The 22,366-nt window shown below is 41.2% G+C and overlaps 1 protein-coding gene across 1 annotated transcript; it reads left to right on the top strand.

The window, feature by feature from the left end:
* The first annotated feature begins 15,949 nt into the window (after window positions 1-15,949).
* On the top strand, window positions 15,950-21,909 carry LOC121960799 (dermatan-sulfate epimerase-like protein). Its single transcript, XM_042510659.1, has one exon. It carries the CDS (start codon window positions 16,847-16,849, stop codon window positions 20,501-20,503), a length of 3,657 nt encoding a protein of 1,218 aa, XP_042366593.1. The 5' UTR covers window positions 15,950-16,846; the 3' UTR covers window positions 20,504-21,909.
* The last annotated feature ends 457 nt before the right edge of the window (window positions 21,910-22,366 follow it).

Here is a 22,366-nt window from a genome sequence, read left to right as displayed (position 1 = left end):
AGATATGTGCTCATATGATAGAATATAAAGGAATAGTTTGACATTTTGGGGGGAAATGTGCTGATTTGCTGTTGAATTCCATTCTGATTCTTGCTAAGTGAAGCTGAAACCAGTATTTGGTTATATTGGCATAAAAACAGGAAGACAACTGTGGCAATGCATAAATGAGTTGTAGTTATACGTCAAACGCAGTAAGTCACTGCTCCTCGCCAAAAAACGATCAGGCTCGTTACCCTGGATGAAAAATGCAACTTGTCATTTTAACACACTGCTGGCTGGAGCTTCGTGAATACCACACATACATCAGAATGACATTATTCTTCTATCTAACTCCTGCAAAGGATGCAAATAAGCACATTTACCAAAATATTTAGCTAAAGCCGCCATGTGTAGAATATTTTAAATGTCAAAAGTATCGTTGGAATGATTCAAGCTTTTGTCAGCAGAGTAAGTATTATGGTTTACAAAGGTGACACACATTACTGCCACAGCGTCTTGTTGCCGTTACTTTAGCCACGTTTAACCCAAAGTTAAACAAAGCAACCTTTTCAGGAAAACTTTTTCAGGAACTAAAAGGCTCCTTCAGCCCATTATTATCTGTGTTTCCAGCATGGTCTAAAAACCTGTGAGGTTTACTAGGTCTGCTGACACTGAAAAAACAATATGACAGGCTGAGGGAAGCTGTGGCTGCAGGGGTGAACACACTCTGCAGCCTAAAAACAACATAGGAAAAAAAAGACGACATTTACTGCTGCATAGTGTTGCTGCAAATCGGATGTAATGAATGAAATGTAGAGAAGGAAAATGTAAGAGTGTCTGTTTCCACAGCAAATCACCTGTTAAAGGAGCAGTATGCAAAGTTTAGGGAAATTTAGTGGCATCCAGCAGTCAGAATTGTGGATTTCAGCCAGATGAAACGTCTCCCGATTATAAATCCCCCAGTGTTAATTGTTTAGGAGTTGTTGTTTTTTTAACAAGAGTTAAATATGTGCAGTGGTCTCTTCCTCTCAAAACCAAAAAGAATGGTAAAAGTATGTGTCAAATCAGTATTTTTTCAACATTGTGTGGTTAAGTGAAGACAGACAGTCAGATCGGATGGTACTCATTGTGGAGGAGCGTCTTAACTACAGCAGCTGACGCAAAAACACATATGTCCCGATCTAGAGCCAGAGTTCTGTTTGTCTGTTCTTGGTAACTGCAGAAACATTGCAACATGTTGATCTCTGTAGTTGAGTACCTGCTTCCTGTGTAGATATAAACAGCAGATTCTTAGGTAACAAAAACACGTTTCTTATTTTCAGATGATTATACACTAAAGCAAAAATACCTACTATATTCTACTCCATTTCTGCCAATTTATCCCTCTAAATCATACACACTGGACATCAATTTGTGCTTTAACTGCTGTGAAACAACCACCATGTTAAAATTGTCCTAAATCAGTAGGAATATTCCCTGAACAGGGACTTTTTTGAGGGGTAAATGAATGTCCCAAAAACCTGCGTTTTATCAAAATGCAATGACTTTCTCAATAGGTTCCTAGTTTCTGTGTTTAAAGTTTTTTTTTGTTGTTAATACCAGAGACACCCCAAAGTGAGACAAAGACATAGAGGCTTTAAAGTTTGTTTGTTGTTTAATGCTTGATCGTGTTAGAGTACTTAAACTTAGTTAACGTCTCACCTTGTTGCTGTGATGTAGAAACGTATGTCAGGGTTTGTCAGTATGCTATAACATCATCAGTGCGTGTGGTTACGGGTGGGACGCAACTCTAATGTATTCATTAGTGTAAGACGATAGTGTCGGCTCTCTTTATGAATTAAAAACAATCCAGAAATGTCACGTAGGGCTCAATTTCATTGGCGATGGAAGTAAATGTCTTGCAGAATGATAGTTTTCTTCTAAACAACAGTCTGGATTTGCTGAGAATGTTTCGATAACCAGGGCAAATGCAAATTGAGCATTTGTGCATTTGTCTGTGAGTCTGAAAATGTGTTTGAGGCAGCATTTTTCAGGCCGTGTCTTCATAAATATCGAAGGCCTAGATTATCTCTCCAAATTATTACATAAAATGCAATTAGCGCCGGCTGTGCTGCCAGAGACGAGTGGATCCAAACCATTGGCAGTGAAAGCTACTGAAGGGATTGGCAATACAAATCACTGGTTGACACATTTATTTAATCAGATGCTTTATTTGATCAATACTCAGTTTTGGCAACCAGGCAGTTAGTTTGATGTTTAGCCTGAAACAGGTAGTGACAGAAACTTGTCTTAAGTGTCGTTACCATGATGCAGATAAATTGATTTAGTGGCATTTTGCAACTGAGTGAAGACATGCCCTTAAAAGTCATACCACACCGTCAAAGGATGTTCCCCCGTGAGGGAAAAGTTTCCGTGTTTTTGCAAGAAACTTCAGAATTAATTAAAAATCACATCAGGAGATGTCAAGGGATTTACTTCAAGGCTCAGGAAGGCAGCCCTTTTTCTGGTGAGGCATCCTTCAGTGTTCATAATTCCATTTTTCATCAAAGTGTGTTTTAATCTCAACATTCTCAGTGCGCTGCAGACACATCTTAACAGGGAATCCACTATCCTTATCATTTATTTTATTCCCTACTGGTCTTGCCTAAGCAATTTTAAACTTAAAAAATTATAGATTTTCTCCAACAAATTGCAAGACAGACTGCTTACTGTGCATAATTATATTTCAAATGTTCATAATTTTATGATTTGGCTGTTGAAGCATCTCCCATCGACAGAATCTAATGCATTTAAAGTCTGTTAAGTAGTATCACTTAAAAGAAGAACATGCAGTACTCTTGTGAAAACATCACGTTGCCTTTGGGCCAAATTTGCAACCTAAACAAAGCAGGGAGCATGTGATCTCAGCCTCGCCAGGGAATTATGCAGCTACCGGTCACTCCTTATGCTGAGTCCCTTTGAAGTTGGAGCGTCTGTGGCCTGCAGAGCTGCTTCTTCAGGCCAGGCCTCCGAGCACCATTCTGTGACTGCCAGGCAGGAAATTATGTCAGTCTGACAATAAGGACACTCTGAAAACCTCAGAGGAGAGATGGAAATGAAAACAGGTCGATGGCTTTTATATGCTTTCGCTGAGTGAGTCAGAATTGGTAATATAAAGTAGAGGTCAACCAATAATGTTTTTCAGGGCCGATTCTGATACCAAATATTACTGATCAAGGAGACAGATAATAGATATTTGGAACTGATATACATTTGCAGCAAAAGTTCTAATCTTGGTATCAAAATTTAGAATAACAGAAACTCCAGAACTCCAATATAAAACTTTGTTGAAATGTCTTTAAGCACAAGTTTGATTAAATGATGCAAAAGAGATGCTCTATCACCTCTGACTTTCATTTATTGCAGTCTGCCTTTCCTGGTTGGTATGTGGAGAGACTATGAACTGAAGTTTTGAAGCAATACAAAAACTTTCTTTGATCGTGAAGCTCAATATTACTGTAGGCTATAATCCCCTGGTTTATCAGTGAGGTGTAAAAACTACACTGCAGACTGAAGTCTACACTAACAGTGCCAAACAAAGTGATGGCTAACTCATATAAATGAGTCCAGTGTGGGTTGAAGGTCTGTAATATAAAGCCCTATGTTTTGTTTCATCCAGTAACAACTATTAGACTAACAGCAGAACATATGCAGCAGAAACACTGGATGTTTTGCAACTTCATTGTATTGGATTGTGATGTTTATTACAACTTTAGTATTATCTACTGCTGTCTGTTCAATACACAGCTCTGCTGTTCGTCTTTACCATCTGTTGCATAGCAGGTTTCACTGTTGATAGGCCATTACTACTGATGTGTAACCAATCAGATGCTGTGGGCAGGATATTGACAAGGCAACAGAGTGGTGACTGCATCAAAACCAAAGTAGCACATGAAAAAATTCATAAAAACTAATGCGATAATTGTCAAAATGCTAAATTTGCAGCTGGTTAATTCATCAATCCTTGATTTGTAATTGTGATACAACAAGGTTACAACTATCAACTATACTCCATCAGAGCTAAATGTCAAAACATGGGATGGCTTAGCCCCTTACCATCTATCTTTCTGACAGCAGGCCTCCAAACTCTTTTGCTGTCTTTGCGGCACATTCAACTGAGTGCAACACTACGAATGTCTTCCAAGAGAGACTGTCTGAAAATGGACACCCCCATATTTAAAGGCTGTAGATAAGATAAGTGAAAGATTTGACCTGCAGGTGGTGTTAGATGAAGAGTCAGAGGAGCACTCAAGTCTTAGGGTTCATCCTCCAGGGATCATGAATGTCTGTACCAAAGTTCTTGGCAATTCATCTGATAGACGCTGAGAAATTTTGATAAAACCCAACAATATTAACCCAGTGGTGGTGTTAGAGGAAAAGTCGTAGGATTGTTAAAATGATTATGATTCATCCGCTGGGTACCTTAAATATATGTTAAAATATGTTATTGCAATCCATATGATAGGTGTTTGGTCAGTCTGGACCAAAGTAGTGGACCAACCATCTGATGTTGCCACCCCGAGAGCCATGCTGCTGGCGTGGCTAAAAGGAGCCATTATTTCTGCAGATATTTTCATTTAAGCAATAACACCCAAAAAGTAAGATACAAAAACCACAGCTTGAGATATAAAACCTTTGTAGCATGACTATCCGTTTAGAGAATGATTTTCCTGAGGGGAAGATTATTTGTAAAGCAATGAATTTGCCCTGAAAGGCCACCATTCAGATATTCCCCGGCTATTACAAGAACACAGGAAATCAATGAGACATTTTGCTGTGAACTGCAGATGAACTTGCACTTGCGCTTGTTTATGGATTTTAATTAGGGCCAAATAGTCTCATGAATTTATGTAAAGCTCTCATACACCGGCCCGTGTACATCACAGACGAGCTGGGGGAATAGGGCGAGTGGTGCAGGCTGTGGAAGAGGTCTTTGCACTCCTGCCAAAACACTGCATGATGTGAAGAAGGCACAGTTATCTCTGCTCTGTGTCTCATCTTTTAGTCCCTTTTCAGAGACACTGCAGTTTCCCCCTGGATGCTACCGTGAGTGACACTAGAAACTCATCTCCTATTCCCCTGCTTCGCGGCAACATGTCAGCTGCAGAAACTGACGGGATGTAGAACCCAAACTATGAGAAGCCCATTTGAATAATGTGCACCTATGAGAACAGAGATTCTTTCCCAGAGTCTTTGATGTGTTCGCTGCAAAAAGATGACTCCTGACAGTGTCAGATTAAACCCAAGACTCTCTGAAAGTTGCAAGAATGAGCGTAGGGGGAAAAAACCCAACATTGCTGGAGTTGTAATCTCACCCTGCGACGTGCTAAACCACAACACTGGCAGTAAACGATGTATCAGCCACAGTGGGGTGTTTAATTTGGCACCCTCAGAGAAAATCACATGTCATTCTTTCGGATTGGAATTAGTTTTGAGAGTTGTTTATTCGCTTCTGTACAGAGTCAATGTGTCGTGTTACACAAACCAATATCTGCATAGCTGCATCAGCAAATGGGGAAACAGAACAAAATCAATTCTTGCAGAGGCGCCACTGTGTTGTGGCCGCAGCGCTGCCATGGACGATTGTGAGCTTCAATTGTCTGTGTTTGGTTCACGCTGTCTTTTAAATAGATTTTTACCATCTTCATCTCTTCTCCTGTCACCTCTCACAAAAGCGCTCCTTTTTAAAATTCAAATGATCCTTTTGGGACGCTGAAATTAGCATCCTGAAATATTCATGACATGTTTCAGAACTTGTATTGTACACCTCCGAGGACTTAAACAGGTACTGTATCAACACCGCCTGTGTTCGTAAATTTTTCATGGGCACTGTGCAGCAGAACTCAGATCAGTGAATCCTCTATGTTTCACAAGAAAGGTACATTCATTTTCGTCTTTCAAAATGATGCTTTATTAAGTTACGGTATCCTCTGCCCCTCCCCGCAGTGCCCTAAAGTAATGTATGTTTAAAAGCTAATACCAGTTTAATAACTCTTGTATCGTACTCTCAATAGTTTTTTCTACATCAAAATCTGATGGGAGGACAACAGTGGTCAGATAATTAGATGATAAACCTACAAAGTCCCGAAAGGTGATATTATATTAACATTATCTCCTCTCTTCTGCTTAGACGCGGTAAATTTATAGCTCATGGCAACCTAATATGCTAATCTTTGTTTTTTTGTTGATATCTAGTTTTGGCAAAACATGATGCATATTTGCAATCCTCGGTGCGTGAGCTTGTTTACTATAATACATAAATGTTGCTGTCACACTGATCATCCTGCTGATGTTTGCAGAAAACGCAGCGTAAATGGCACTGCTCCTGGTGCCTCACCTGGCTTTTAAAGGGAATTGGAGATGACACTGGTTGAATTCATGTTACGCCCAAAACACATTGATGATGACTAAGTACACACCCTTTGCCACTTGTGCCTTACTTTGCGCCCCAGTTATACACTGAATAACTAGCAAAAATGATATAACTAACTTGTAGGGTGTGTTGGATACACCCTTATTGTACTTATGCCATGCACTTTATACCATGAGCCATAGATCGTTTAAATAGGGCCCATTCTCATCTATGGTCACTTTCACTGTCAAAGAGCTGTGACAACACCTCAAAGGCAGAAAACCTTGGCTTAGAGGTCATTTTCGATTGAGAGAGAGCATAAAGAGAGAGCTCACAGAGCGCCATGAGAAACGGTTCAGAAGGCTGCTGTGCAAGCGTTTATATGTTTGTTCCTCCCCTGTGTTGTGTGAACTATCAATTTCCTCACAGGAACCGTACTCCCCCTCCCCCATGTCGTGGGAAATATCATGGGTTCTCGCTCTACTACAGATATGGTTAAGGCAGGTTATGAAATTGCACGTGAAGGACGACCTTAATATCAGCGTAAACAAACGTGTGTAAAATGCTTATTGTTGTTTTATATTCTATTTAAGATAAAACCGCCTGCAGTGACAATGACCCTAAGGATAATGGGACGGTTGAGTACAAATTTGAAGCACTTTTACTCAAGTATTTTCTTTTTGTGCGACTTTATACTTTACACAACAGAACGTTTTATGGGAAAATTATACGATATTACATTAGAAAACATGATAAGCTTAAAAAATACAATACAAATACTGTATCTAACGGTGCCAATCATTTATCCGTCTGTCTTCAACCCCATGACATCAGTCATTTCTATTTCCTGTTTCTTGCTTTCCAACTCCTCGATGGTGGCATTATTCAAAGCAGTGTTTAAGAATATGGAAGAAGAGATTGTAAAAATAATGGGTTATTTCAATGCAATGCCTGCTTTCAATAGCGCAATGTCAAAATGTCTTTGTTATACTTTGACCCTCAGAGCCACCGTAGCAAAAGGGCTTTGATTAATGGTTACAAAAAGGAAGGATGGCTGCTATTCTGATTATAATAGCTGAGTTATAATAGACTAGATTTGTCCTTTTTGTGTAAACTTTCTTTGAATTACCAGAAACTGCATGTGGTTTCCTGAGCAGGTCATGTTGCTACACTCTGAGCTTTTGGAAATTTATTTTAGTTTCTCTCTTCTTCTGCAATAAATAATCGTAGCACTTCTGCGTACTACAAGGTCATCCACACAACTCTATGTGGCTGATTTAAAAGAAACTGGAAGAAAAACCCACCCTTTGCACTACAGCAGATAAATAAGAAGTTCAAGAAAATACAAGTACCTACTGTAGGATTTGCATCCGTCTGATGTTTTCAGTTGCTACTCAGTCAGCTGCTGTCGGTTGTTTCCATTTGACACAAGCTATGGAGAAATGCAGGTGTCACAAGTGATGTGCACAACACGATGCGCAAGCAACCAAAGAAACGTGCAATGACAGAAGTGACGTGCAAACTGAAATGAACAGGATGAGCGATGAAGGGACGACTTCGGCAAATGGAAACGACAACAGATGTCAGTCCACATTAAGCAGCAGGTATTAGGGACATCAGACAGATGCAAACGCCACTGAAAGTAAACACATTGCAGTCATAAAGATCCAGTTACTCCTGTGAAACAATTCAATGTAAAACAGCAAGAAAACAGGTAAACAAGTATACAAATCTGTATTCAGCAAAACTATTCTGGAACAAACACAGCCTTGAAGATGAATTTAGGATTAAAACAGATGAAGAAAAACTACCACTGAGTTGGCTGCGTGTTTTTGTAGCTCATTTCATACTGTAAGTTATTATGTTTCGAAGCTGAAGGCTACATGCATTCACAGCATCGAAAAGTGAACAATGTGTGATCAACAATACAGACAACACCTGTTCCGTCCGGCTGCGTTCTCAAGTGATGCCGCCTGTGTGCATTGCATGTTGACTCACCCACTGCCATCTTGCTGTCTGCCAGCATATAATAACAATGCCACCGGTTCTGTCCGAGCGCGTTCTCATCTGACGCCATCCAGCCACGTTCCAGTGAGGCCCAGAAGGTGGCATTTGGCGTCACGCTCGTACGCTGAAAGCACAGACAGAGCGGCGCTATTTGACGAGTTCGGCGTGACATAGGCTGGATATTTGGGCCAATGTGGAAAATATCGGCGAGTCGCAGATGTAGATGTGCTGCTACTGAGCTGCTTTTGCAGGAAGTGTGGCTGCTTTGACATATTAACATTTGTGCTGAAAAAAAAAACTCCAGCAGGTTCTGTGACACTCCTGGACATCAGGCTACCGAAAGCAAAATGAACCCAAACTGCGATCCCTAGTATGGATAAAATGACTTGTATTCTAAAAGGACCTCCTGCATTGTTTGCGTCTCCTGGCTCATCAGGTAAACTGCCTCCTGTTCTGTGGGTAGATTTACTGGTTCTGAGGGATCACAGTGATTGTGGAAGCACCTGGAGAAAACTGCAGCTACATGGTTTGTTTTGAGGAGACTGCTGTGATTGACAGATGGCCTCATAGAAGGCGCTGAAACCATATTTGAAACCTGAACAGTTGGAGCCAATTTTCCCTCTGCCTCTACCCAGAGGGCCGGATGCAGGACACAAGCATGCTGAGCAACCTGAGAGTCTTGGTGGGGGGATTGAAATTCTCTGCAGGGAGAGAAAGCGGGGAGTCTTTCAAGGGCCTGGTTCGCGCCTCCCTTTGCTCCCAGCATGGCTTATTTTTAATAAGGGCACTGGCTGTCAGCACACACTTCTCTTTTTCTCAATATGTATGGCTTGAGTTTCTTTTTTTTTGTTTTTTTTCTCAACAAGCAAAGCCAAGAATTGCAAAGCTTCAAACAGCCAGTGTAAACAGCAGGAGAGCTACAGTGGGCACAAAGACACTAGTTGCCACCTGTCAATCAGCGGTGCGTCCAGGACCCATGTTTGACACATTCTTGGCAATCTACCGTTTATCTTCACTGATCAGATGCGCTTGAAATGTCGCTAGGCAACCAGTGCCAACAACAACTCACGGACCTCTTGCTCTGCCCGAGGCCGAGCAGCTGTGGGTGAGAGTGATTAGAGTGTTGGTTTACTGCGGTTGACATCATTCAATCATTTCGCCACACAGAGACTTCCTCTAATTAGGCTGCTCAGTTGAACCCTTTTTCTCCATTACAAGTTTGAAGAATCGACAGGCGGCGGTGTGGCGGTGATCAGAAGTTATTCCAGTAAGTTTTTGAGTAAAACTTCAAAGGATGGTAGTTGTGTGCTGCAGACAAACATTCCTCTCGCTCAGAGCCCATTCGGAGGAGTGATTTTCCAGTGACGACAGGACATAATGCAAGCGAAGGCGACTAAATGAAGATCAAATTAGTCAAAAGTACTCTGCTGAGAAACGTGGAGGTTGAACAGATGGGCAGTTAATGGAAGTGAAAGTCTGGGTAGAGCATACAGCAGAGGGGTGCACACTGCAAAAAAATGTCCATTTAGTCAGTTTTTCGCTCAGCTTCTGTTTTAAAAATCAGACTTTTCTCAAAACAGATAGCACTGATTCTTAAGCAGTTTAATTTGTATAACAAATAAGCGTTGGCTGTCTTATAACAAGGGAAGGTTGAGGACTTTATTTAATGAAGAAAATGACTTTCCTTAAAGGGTAACTTTGTTTTTTTTTTCAACCCGGAGCCTGTTTTCTCATGATTTTGTGTCCAAGGGACTAATTTGAACATTTTTTAAAATTGTTCCAATGTTGAGGCAGAACGCTGCAGCAGGCAGCCGTTAAACAGGCTGCAAATTAACCACTTGAGGCATTTGTGCACAGTCAACGCATGTCAACTAAAAGTGCTAGTTTTTGCCACTGACAGGCACATCACAAAAAAGATCCATACAGTGATGGTCCTTTTTGTTGAGACTAAGATTTTTTAACCAGAAACAGGCTCATTATTTGAATGAAGTGTGTTTTATGATGATGAATGACTGTTTATGTAAAGTCTGGTGGGTTCAGCAATTGCTATTTCTGGGCTGTTTCTAGTTAAACAAAAGGGATCTTAGTCTGTAACAAAATGTCTGTCTTTGTAGGGATCTTTTCAATCTTTTCATACACTGGAAATCGCAATCTGAGCCTGTCAGTGACAAAGACCAGAAACTTTTAGTTTGCGTAAATTGACGGTGCACAAATGCTCTAAATGGGTACAGTGCATCCTGTTTCGTGGCTGCAGCCTGCTAAATGCTCACCAAATACTGGACCAATTTAAAGATATATGTTGTTCTCATTTATCACTTAGACACGAAAGCATGGGAAAATATGGTCTAGTTTAAAAATACTGAATTTACCCTTTAAGCATCATAAACCAGTTTCTATTCAATGATTGCTATTTCTGAAAAATACACAGTATAGATTCTTACAGAAAAAACCCTTGAAAAACATGCTTTGTGAGCGAAGGTTGAACTTGTGTACCAAATCCATGCATGCCACTGACTAACATGAAATTGACATCAGAGAACTGACTGATATGTTACACGATTAGTGAGCATAACTGATGTTGAACACATTAAAAGATGATGGAGAGTGAGTGCATAGGGATGTTTTATTCCTGAGTTTACACATCTCTGCTGGGAACAGGCAATAATTTTATGATCACATATCGCTGCTGCAGCCACAGAAGAAATACCAGCCTCGACGTCAGTGAGTGAGGTGCATCCAGCGGCACAATGTGGTTAAAAATCGTGGCCTACAAAAATGCAGTGATACTTTTCTCTTTAGAGTTGCAGGATGCAGGATAGAGGGTCACATTTTAGGGCAAATATGCAAATTTAATGCGCTCACAAAAGAAATATAAATGTCAAATGCTGAGAAGGAGAGCTACTGGCTGCAGCATTAGCAACTGGGCGAGAGGCCAGTAGTTTAGGTTCAGTTTCCTTCTCTGAAATAAGCGACTGCATTATATAAAACTGTATAAAAACACTTAAATAGGACCAATATTTAATCGGCCCATTCCCAATTCTCCTCCTTGGCCTTACGCCTAGTTTTGGAGTACCCCTGACTGAGAAGGGACCCCACTGAATGGAGACAGAAAGGGTAGTATTTGAAATCTTAACCTAGAAAATGGGATGCCTCTCAGTACGGCATCATTGGCTGATACGTAACACAATGAGGCGAGTAGAAGATGTATTTGATGCCTTTTACATATGTGATGGAATTAAGTTAGAACAGATGTGATGTTGTTTCGTGAACTTTTTTCTTACTTTAACCATGTGTTGTAGCCACAGACTGTATCAGTAATAGACGCAGCTATCATGACGTTACCTACTGTTTTGTGGACTGCAGTCTTGAAGCCTTGAGTTTAGCATTTTGGCAGTCGTTACTTGTTTTTTTGGAGCCAGAAGTGACTGTATTTGGATGAGAGCTTTGAGCTGTGGAAGACGGTAGCAACGTTTTGCAGACACCCTGACATCGAGCAGCTTGCCATTAAATATTGTAACTTTGGGCCTTAATAAAATGTAAACAGGTGAGATATAAAACAATTCAACCCCTGAACAGTTGTCATGAATGTTAAAATTTGCAATAGAGACTAAACTGTTCTTTTGCACCAGACTGTAAAATGTAGAATTCTTCCATTAAGTCGAGCATTTTAACATGAGTGTCTATGGGGGTTTATGCTGGGTGTTCTGAATCGTATACTAATTCTTTTTAATTTTAGTAGGTACTGCGGCTGCTCTTATAAAGTTTGTAGTATTGCATGCAGTAGGCACACAATCAGGACATACAACTTCTTTAGAACACTGCACTCTGAACTTTGACCCTCCTGCTCATGTATCCGTTACCACGGAGATCAAAGAAAACACCATTTGCAAAGCTTGCCAAAAATAGAGTTCAACCAGGAGAGCTCTGCTGTTGTTACTTCACTATATGTGTAGTTTAACCCTGAAAATACAACTGCATGTGGATTGAAATTAGCCTTGTATGCATTCCTCTGTCATTGTTCTGTTCTTTTTTGTTGTTTTTAATCCCTATTATTATTTTGTTTGTTTAAACAATTAATATTCCTATCATTACTATTCATCAGTCACAGCTGCAATAACTGCTGACAGTGCATCCGAGTGACTGATGAATAGTAATGATAGGAATATTAATTGTTTAAACAAACAAAATAATAATAGGGATTAAAAACAACAAAAAAGAACAGAACAATGACAGCACAGCAAAATCCGACAGAATGTAGTAGAAATAGAAATAGAAATAGAAATAGAAATACTAAATCTTATTCTTGCATACTATAGGGGATGGTAGTGTTGGTATGGAATGTCTGTTTTGGAGCCAGCCTCAAGTGGCCATTCGATGAACTGCAATTTTGGCACTTCTGCATTGGCATCATTTGCAAACTTTGCATTCATTTTTTCTTTAAATTTATGGCAGCCTACACTCTTGACTCTCCATAGTTTGTAAGTTTTATATTGAAAAATTAGAAACTCTTAGTTGTGAAAATGAACTTGCTACAACCCCCAGTTACCACAGTTGTTGTTAGGACAAACCCACTGTGTAGGAACAGGAAGCATGTACAGTACACTTATAGTGACATAATTAGAGATATTATCAAATTATATAATTAAAATGAATTATAGGGCTAAAAAGGGCAGGTTAGTGCTGATTTCCTCCTCTGCAGAGTGGGCAGTTGATGCAGTGAAAAAACATATGCTGAAAAAAAAATGTTGGGAAATTCGACCCACTTCTTCTTTAAAGTAAGTTTTTTTTAAAAAATCTGTTATTGTTTACAGGCCTTTCAAGCGTCTTCTTGATGATATTTTTCATAAATCATCTTCACTGATGTGAGCTCAAGATTTTTATCACCGTTTAAATTGCGGCAGCTTTTTTGCTGTGCATCTCCTCTCCATATTGAAGACTTCTCGTCTGCGAGAGATTGCTGCGCATGTTTTCCTGCAGCTGTCCTGATAAGGCCAACTGTGCGCCTGTAGCGTGTGTGTTTGAACTGAGGGGAACACAGAAAAAAGCTCATCATGCAACAGTGTTCCCTGTGGGGGATAGCATGCTGCAGAAGACATGTGAACTGGGCTGAGTGAGCAATCCATCATTAAATGAAGATGCCGCGCAGAAACCTAATACACACAGAATGAGGTGATCAATGAGTGCACAGTAGCGTGTTAGGACAGGCAAATGTCACACATTTCTCTGAGGGAAGATGCTTTTGAGGTGATTAGGTGCCTTTTCTGTTGCCGCAGGAAATGTGTTACAAAGACATGCAACTGAGACTGTAGATAAAAGAGTGTAAAGAGACGGTTTGGGGGAAAAAGAAGGTTTATTTCAAATTAAACATTTTAATGAGATCTAGTAAGTAATGATTATTATTTATGTAATTTAATACTGGTGTAAATACCAAGACTAATCAGAGGCACTCTTTGAGTAAATCATAATAAGGATAGCTTTATTTTTAATAATAATAATAACATATTTTATTTATGGAGCACTACAAGGTGCTCAGAGACAGTTTACAAATGTCAAAAAGGTCATAAAATAGAGTACAACAAAAATACATAATAAAATACATGTTTGCAACAATGCAAGTTGAGATATCTTATAAAAAGATTTTCTCAATAACTTTGAGCTTGCTTTACTTTATTCCAGCCGCATGTTATACTTTCTTGCACACCAATTTAGCCGTTAGCAGCTTTCCCTAGCACAACTGTTAACAGAGCTATTACAGGCGAATATTTGCTAATTTCAAAATACTCCAAAAAAGAATCTATGTTAAATCCACATCGGTTAAGTAATTAAATCATTAACTTAACCTAAAATATGTATTATAAAAGATTGTCCAACTTTTTGCCATGCTTTCCCTGTTTTTTGCTGTTGTTTCCTTGGTGCCATATTGTCTACAGTGAACATGGATATGTAACAATGTTGGCTTTACTTTGGCAGTATTGTGTTTGACATGGACTCACTGCATCATCTTATTGTTTTACAGTACTAAAAATGTGTGTATATGAAAGCGTAAGTCATAATTTTTTGGCACTGATAGTCTAAAAAACATTGGTTTTTGGAAATATCTCCTTTTTTTTTTTTTTTTAGCTTTTTTTGTCCCATTTTACTGAATATTACTCACTCAAAACCTTCTCCCAATAAAAAGTTTGTGTAAAAAAATATTTAATAATAAGTCAAACTGTCAATAAAATGCAACATCCTTCAACTATATCATTATATTTATCTTAGACCAATCAAAATGATGTGCGGTTACTCATACTGCTAATATTTATAGAGCCAAAGATATAAAACCTTATTTGTCCCGTTTTACCTGATGTCCTCACATATCACCCGAGGTAACTAAATAGTTAAAATGTTAAAATGTTTAAGATAGCTTTTAACCCCCCATGTGTTTCTCTATACCTATTGCAGGGATTCTCAGCTTGTTTGACAGGAGGTCATGGGCCAGTTGCATCACGTTTCTAGGACTTTGGTACGTTTCCCGGACTTAAAGACGTTTCTCGGATTTTATGACATTTCTAGGATTTTAGGACATATCTTGGATTGTAGAATGTTTTTTGTATGTAGGATTTCAAGACGTTGCTTGGACTATTGGACATTTCTCAGATTTTCAGACTTTCTGAGATCTTTGGACGTTTCTTGAATTGTTGGATGTTTCTGGGAGTTTAAGACGTTTTTAGGATTATAGGATGTTTTTAGGATTATAGGACGTTTTTAGGATTTTGGTACCTTTCTAGGATTTAAGGACAATTATCTGATATAAGGATGATTCAGTGATTGTAGGACATTTCTGGGATTTTAGGATGATTCTTGGATTTTAGGATGTTTCTTGGATTTTAGGAAATTAGGGTCTTGGTCAGGACCTATGTCGGGAGGTGTGGGAGATCCTCCACTGGCACTTTTTTGATAAACAAGCTCTATTTTGATGCTGTTTTATTCACTCTGGTACCTTATGTATACCAAAAGTACAAAAACAATTTCCAGTGTGAATCACTCTATTTTTATTGTGAATTAGAAAATGTTTGGAAGGCCATCAGGCCCCCTACGGGGGACCAGATTTGGCCCGCGGGCTGTAAGTTGAGTAATACTGCCCTGCTGCTTTCTGATTTTGAAAGGCAGAGCTGCTGGCTGTAGCTCTTTATTTCAATCTTGTCATCTAACTGGGTGTATTTCTCACATGTTGAACTATTACTTTTCATCAGCTGTGTCCTGAGAGTAAAAACAACAATATGTGTGTGTGTGTGTGTGTGTTAAGTTTAGGACAAAACATGTATTTATTAGACCAAAAAAGAGTGTTTTCTCTGCACTTGTATGATTTTGCTTCTGTAGCCTCCGCTTTAATATTGAACAAGAATTTAACATGAGTCAACCACTCTGTTAAGAACACTGAGAGAGAGAAAGATTTCATGAAATGAGTATTCAGCCTTCCCACTCTCTCTACATGAGAGATGAGGCTGGGCTGCTGAAGTCACGGCTCCCTCTACAGTTTGTACAGTGGAAATTTTCCATCCAGTGCAGGAAAAACAATCAAACTGACTGTGTTGAACAGTCGGGGGGGAAGACACAACGGAGACGCGTCCAGAGATCACACACATACACAGCTTCACTTGTGACATGTGTGTCTCAATCGGCAGCGGATACAAAAATATCCCGACAGATCCGGCACATTTACATGTGGATTATTCATCACTCGGGATTTACTGTTTTCCTGCGGACAAAAAAATGTCTCATTCTTTGAATACTTGAGGAGTGACGACAACTTTCCTCTTTTCGGACTTCACCACACGAAGATAAGAAACGTGGAGCTATCAAAAGAACACGATCACTGGATTTTAACAATGCAAACTGATCAATTTCCCGATCGGGATTTGCAAATTTAAGCAGCAGGCAGTTTGGGAGTCTCTGCAGCTACCAAGCAATGTTATCTGCGGAGGAGATGCGTTGTTCGCTGAGGCTCATGTCCGCGGATGTTGCGGCTCGGTCGGGCTGCACACGGTGCCTTTGGGTGGCTGTGATTGGACCGGACACAGACTGGGGCTGACTGATGTTTGTCCGAGAGGAAATGTTTTGGGGAGGAGATCAATATGACTTACTGGCGCACGCGAGGAGGGGGGGGATTGCCAGTCTTCACGAGCAGGATGAGGATGGAGGAAAACGTGCAGGATTTTTGCTCTTGGATTTAAATTCAAAAACAGAAAGATCCAACCATCAGACATTTATGTTAAATTAATGTGTTGCCTTTGCAGACTGTTACAAGATTGTTACAAGTGTTTGTTTGCACTAAAGTTTTTTCTTGACTCTCATGCACGGGACTTTGATATTGCAGTGTACATTTTTTGAACTCTTGCACCAGGACTTTTACTCTGAAATATCACCTGGCGTTATGGGACAACATCTTTAAAGAAGAAAACAATCCTCATTTCCACATGCAGTAACATGTATTCCCAAATGCCGGGCAACATGGCAGTAAACTGGGTTATATATTCAGTTTTTTTACTCCCACTCTTCGCAGTGGGGACAGCCTTCTCGGGGGTGTTCAACGCCACAGACAGAGACATTTTCACAGACGACCTGCTCCAGGTCAAGCTCACACAAGCCCGAGCGACCGAGCAGTGGAAACTCCAGTCTACTGACTCCCATCCCAACCTATATTTTAACCAAGTGGATGTGTTGCACTTGAGGCAAAGGTCCTCCACCACCCACAGTCACATATTTAAAGTCATCCGGGCGGCTGCGCTCACCATGTTGTCTAATGTCCCCTTTTACATGCCCCCTGTGAAACATGCGGAGTTTACAAGCAAGTGGAATGAGATTTATGGGAACAACCTGCCTCCCTTGGCTCTCTACTGCCTGTTGTGCCCAGAGGACTCTGCTGCCCTGCAGTTTCTTATCAAGTTTATGGATAGGATGGCTGAATACCCTGACTGGAAGGTAACCAGCGCTCCTAACGACGAGGTCCCCATGGCTCACTCTCTTACTGGGTTTGCCACTGCTTATGACTTTATTTACTCCTACCTGGATGAACGGCGGAGGGATGTTTACCTCAAGAAAATTCGTTCTGAGACAGAAGAGCTGTTTGAGCTCTCAAAGTTTAGAGGGTGGGGGAAACAGTATCTCCAAAATCATCAAACCACTAACATTTTAGCCATCCTGACTGGTGCCATAGTGGTTGGATCACATGATAACCCGGAGTCAATGATCTGGAAACAGGTGGCAGTGAACTATATGGAGAAAACTATGTTTCTCTTAAACCATGTCGTTGACGGGTCCCTGGATGAGGGAGTCGCCTATGGGAGCTACACAGCCAAGTCAATCACACAATATGTCTTCTTGGCTCAGCGCCACTTCAGCATTGACAACCTGCAGAACAACTGGCTGCGGGGACACTTCTGGTTTTATTACGCCACTCTGCTGCCGGGGTTTCAGAGAACGGTTGGCATCGCAGACTCCAACTATAACTGGTTTTATGGGCCAGAGAGCCAGCTTGTCTTCCTGGACACATTCGTCATGAGGAATGGGACTGGGAACTGGCTGGCGCAACAGATTAGAAAGCACCGGCCCAAGGATGGTCCCATGGGGCAGTCGTCCGCCCAGCGCTGGGCTACACTTCACACAGAGTACATCTGGTACAACTCCCACCTCATGCCGCAGCCTCCCCAAGACTTTGGAAAAGCGAGGATGCATATTTTCTCAAACTGGGGTGTGGTTACCTACGGGGCAGGGCTACCAAATGGCCAGGGGAATACTTTTGTCTCCTTTAAATCTGGCAAGCTGGGTGGCCGTGCAGTCTATGACATTGTCCACGACAAGCCTTACTCCTGGGTGGAGGGCTGGAACAGCTTTAACCCTGGTCATGAGCACCCTGATCAGAACTCATTCACATTTGCTCCTAATGGGCAAGTATTTGTGTCCGAAGCACTTTATGGTCCAAAGTACAGCTATCTTAACAATGTTTTGGTGTTCAGTCCGTCTCCGTCTAGTCAGTGTAATAATCCGTGGGAAGGTCAGTTAGGGGAGTGCGCCAAATGGCTGCGCTGGACTGATGAAGGGGTGGGTGACGCCAGAGGGGAGGTGATAGTTGCCTCTTCACACAGGGACACCATGTTCGTGAGCGGAGAGGCGGTGTCTGCTTATTCCCCCGCAATGAGACTAAAGAGTGTGTACAGAGCCTTAGTTCTGCTTAATTCCCAGACCCTCCTAGTACTTGACCACGTAGAGAAATGGAGTGATTCACCTGTAAAGTCCCTCAGCGCTTTTTTCCACAATCTTGACATTGACTTTAAGTACGTTCCTTTCAGATTCATGGACAGGTATAATGGCGCCATGATGGATGTGTGGGACGCTCATTATAAAATGTTCTGGTTCGACAGCCAGGGTCACAGCCCTGATACGCGGATACAAGAGGCAGAGCAGGCGGCTGAGTTTAAAAAGAGGTGGACTCAGTATGTCAATGTCACTTTTCCGATGGCAGGCACAGTCAGCAGAGTCGCGTACGTGTTACACGGGCCTTATGTCAAAGTGTCCAGCTGTAGGTTTGTGGATAATAGCAAAAATGGAGTGAGACTTTCTTTAACTATAAATAACACGGAGAAGATAGTCTCGATTGCGACAAACTATAAAGACATAGGTGCAAGGTTGGCTTATTTAGGGTTTGGAGGTCACTGTAAAGTTGAGGATAGATATCAAATCACTCGATATGGCCTTGGGACTCAACTGATCCCCAAACAAATCAGCAGTGATAATCAGCTCTTTGACTTTGGCTTCACAGTCAATGTGATAGCTGGGGTTGTTCTCTGTGTGGCCATCGGATTTTTGACCATGCAGAGAAAGTTTTATGTCTGCTTCAGCAGGCTGATGCGTTACGCCCTCCTCTCTGTGCTCATTCTGTGGATAGCCGAGCTGCTGTTTGTGTCTAACAGCTGCGATCAGCTTCTCTGTGGGGTAAAATGGAAAGGTGCGGGTGCCAAAAGCGAAGTAAACAAACAAATCAGACTGTACGAGCAGCACCGGCTCCCCCTCCCCACCGTAGTCATAACAACGCTTCCCGGTTCTGGATCAGAAATACTCAAGCACCTTTTCTACAACAGCTCGGACTTTGTTTACATAAGAGTCCCCACCGAGCACGTGGACATTCCGGAAACCGAGTTTGAGTTTGACTCTCTGGTCGACGCCTGCGAGTGGTCAAGGTCGGACGCCGTGCATGGACGGTTTAAGATTATACAGGGCTGGCTGCATTCGCTGGTTCACAACACCAAGCTGCACTTGCAGAATATTCAGCTGGTGGAGGGCAGCAGGGTCAAACAGCCCCAGAGAGTCGGCCCCTCGAGGGACAGAAAGAAAAGATCCAGGAGGAGAGAGCCGGCAGCTGAGCTGAAGGGCAAACTGAGAGCGAGTCTGGACAGAGATGCAGAGTATGTGAGGGAAATGAGACGCCACGTTGCGGAGTACCCCAATGCCAGGGTGGTCCTCAACATGCGGAGCGGAAGCTGGGCGCTCAAACTGCCTTTCATTCAGGAAGTTGTGGGATCTTCCCTGAGGACAATCTACTTGGTGAGAGACCCTCGAGCGTGGATTTATCTCATGGTTTATAACAGCAAACCCAGCCTTTACTCCCTTAAAAACATCCCACAGCACCTTTCCTTGATATTCAAGGAGGATGCTGTCAGTGACGGGTGCCCTGCTGAGGCACCAGAGTTTAAAATCATCCAGAGGCTGCTGTCCCGCTCAGAGACAAACCCCATTCTCATACTGGCTCATCTGTGGCTGGCTCACACCGCAGCAGTTCTGAGAGTCAGCGAGAGCCTCCCTGAGGAGTCCTACCTCCAAGTGAGGTTTGAGGACGTGGTCAACTTCCCACAGGAGACAGCGGAAAGCATACACACATTTCTGGGGGTGCCTGTGTCACCCGCAGCCCTCAACCAACTCCTGTTCACCACCTCCACGAACCTGTACAATCTCATGTATGAAGGGGACATTTCACCAGCCAGTATTAACATGTGGAGACAAAATATGCCCCGAAAGGACATCAGACTAATAGAGGATGTGTGTGGGAGTGTGATGAGGAGGCTGGGTTACACCAGGTTTGCCAGTTAACTTGCTGCTGCTGGTCAGCTGATACTGAGCTGTGTTGTTTACTGTAGCTGCCATCCAGTTCTGTAAAGTTTCTGTTTCTTGCACTGACCTTAAATTTTTAAAATGTGTCACAAGTTGAGGAGGAACTGGGTAGCTTTTTTTTCTTTTTGTTGTGTTTGTTTGGGTGTTGTACAGACTACAGCAACAGATGTTTGTGAGGGTGGAATATTTTACATTAAAATAGGTGGAAGGAAGCTTATGTTGTTCTTTTACTCCGCCAGCAGCCCTTCACGCTCACTTGTCGCACTCTTGTATTGAGTGAGACCTCAAGACCTCTGCTGTGTTACTTGCAGAGTTGAATTTGAGCATAAATTTTATGATATTGCAGCATCCTAAGACAGATCAGTTTCACAGTGAAGATTTTTTTACTGTTTGTCTTAGTTAGCAGTGGTGCCTCTAAGGGGTGGACAGGGGGGTCATGGCTCTACTGAAACAAAAATAATAAAAAATGTAAAAAATAACTGAACGGTGATAATAGAGTGCCGCAGGAATGAGTCCAAAAACTTGGTAATGAGTTTGAATTTAGCACTCCCAGTCCCCTAATCTTTAAGTGAATGGGTTTTTTGAATGGGCTTTTGGTCAGGGGCTTTAAATAAGGTCTGTGGTTAACACAAGTGTAAGAGACTTTTACGTTTTGTTTTGTGACATAAAATAACTCAATAAATACCCACTTTTAGTGGGTATTTATTGAGTTATTTAGTTTTATGTCTTAAAAAGGAGGTTGCTGACAGGTAGCTAAATGAGGCTACACAGTGACATCACGCTGGCACAGATTTACAGCCTTCTTGTGGTAAAGACCTTGAATCATGTGACGATGGTTTAGTTTTGATAGCCTAAAGTTAGATTTCTACTTCTGGTGATTGCATTTAGGCTAAAAAAAATCATAAAAAGTGTAAGTATTAGAAATATTTGTTTGACCCGCAGAGCTTATTTTGTTCAATATTCCAAAATCCAATCAAAAAAATCCAGTAGGCTTTTTGACAAGGGAACCATGTCAATATTAACTTCTGTTTTGGCCTTCAGAAAAACGTAATCCCTGGAGCATTTTTTACTGTGTTAAAGAGGCTGTGGCGTGCTCATCTTTTAAATGTGTTAAGATGGTGGTATCTTGTGAAACTGGACAACCAAAGGCATCCATTGGTACCATCCATATTGTCATTGCTTGTTGGAAAGGGGGCTAAATAATGTCCAAAGTTAGGCAAAATTTTTGCAAAGGTGCAACTGGCATTTCCATTTTCAAAGGTGTTTCTTCAGCTCTCACACAAATCTCCCCTAAATTTGAAGTGCTTGTTCAAACACAGTTTTTTTCTTACAACAAACGTATTCCTTCAAATTAAAGCTGTATAAAGGGTTCCCAAACATTTTCATGGACAAATTTTCAAAACTACAACAAGACTTTTAAAGACTCAACAACAACAAAAGTCTTGCCAAACCTTGGTTGTGTGTGTTGTGGTTGTGTCTTTAAAAAATGAGAGATTTGAGCTCTATTCAAATCATAATTTGCTCAGGTCAGTTCAATGAGACATGATGAAGATGTAACAAGACACCAAGCTATCTCCAACAGGGAACACTAGAAAAGAGAGTGCATGTATTATACATTAACATTTACAACCTACAAAACTCCTAAGACTAATCTGGCCTACACAAAGTGAAAAAAGGGAGAAAAAATGTGTGATGGTGAACAAAATGCTACATATCAATGAATATCAGAACTATGTTACATAGACACCTGTAGAAAAATAAATTTATCATTATGTTACATGATGTTGAAGGTTATTAGGTTATTATTAGCAACACTTTCATTTGCCACAACATAATTCCAAG

The sequence above is a fragment of the Plectropomus leopardus genome, chromosome 21 (genome assembly GCF_008729295.1).
Source record: "Plectropomus leopardus isolate mb chromosome 21, YSFRI_Pleo_2.0, whole genome shotgun sequence".
Classification (NCBI taxonomy): domain Eukaryota; kingdom Metazoa; phylum Chordata; class Actinopteri; order Perciformes; family Serranidae; genus Plectropomus; species Plectropomus leopardus.
Note: the sequence above shows the minus strand (reverse complement) of the source record. Positions and strands in the feature narration are given on the sequence as shown.

Bases quoted from the DNA above. Each gene is read 5' to 3' on its own strand.
- LOC121960799 (XM_042510659.1), top strand. From the start codon at position 16,847: ATGTATTCCCAAATGCCGGGCAACATGGCAGTAAACTGGGTTATATAT.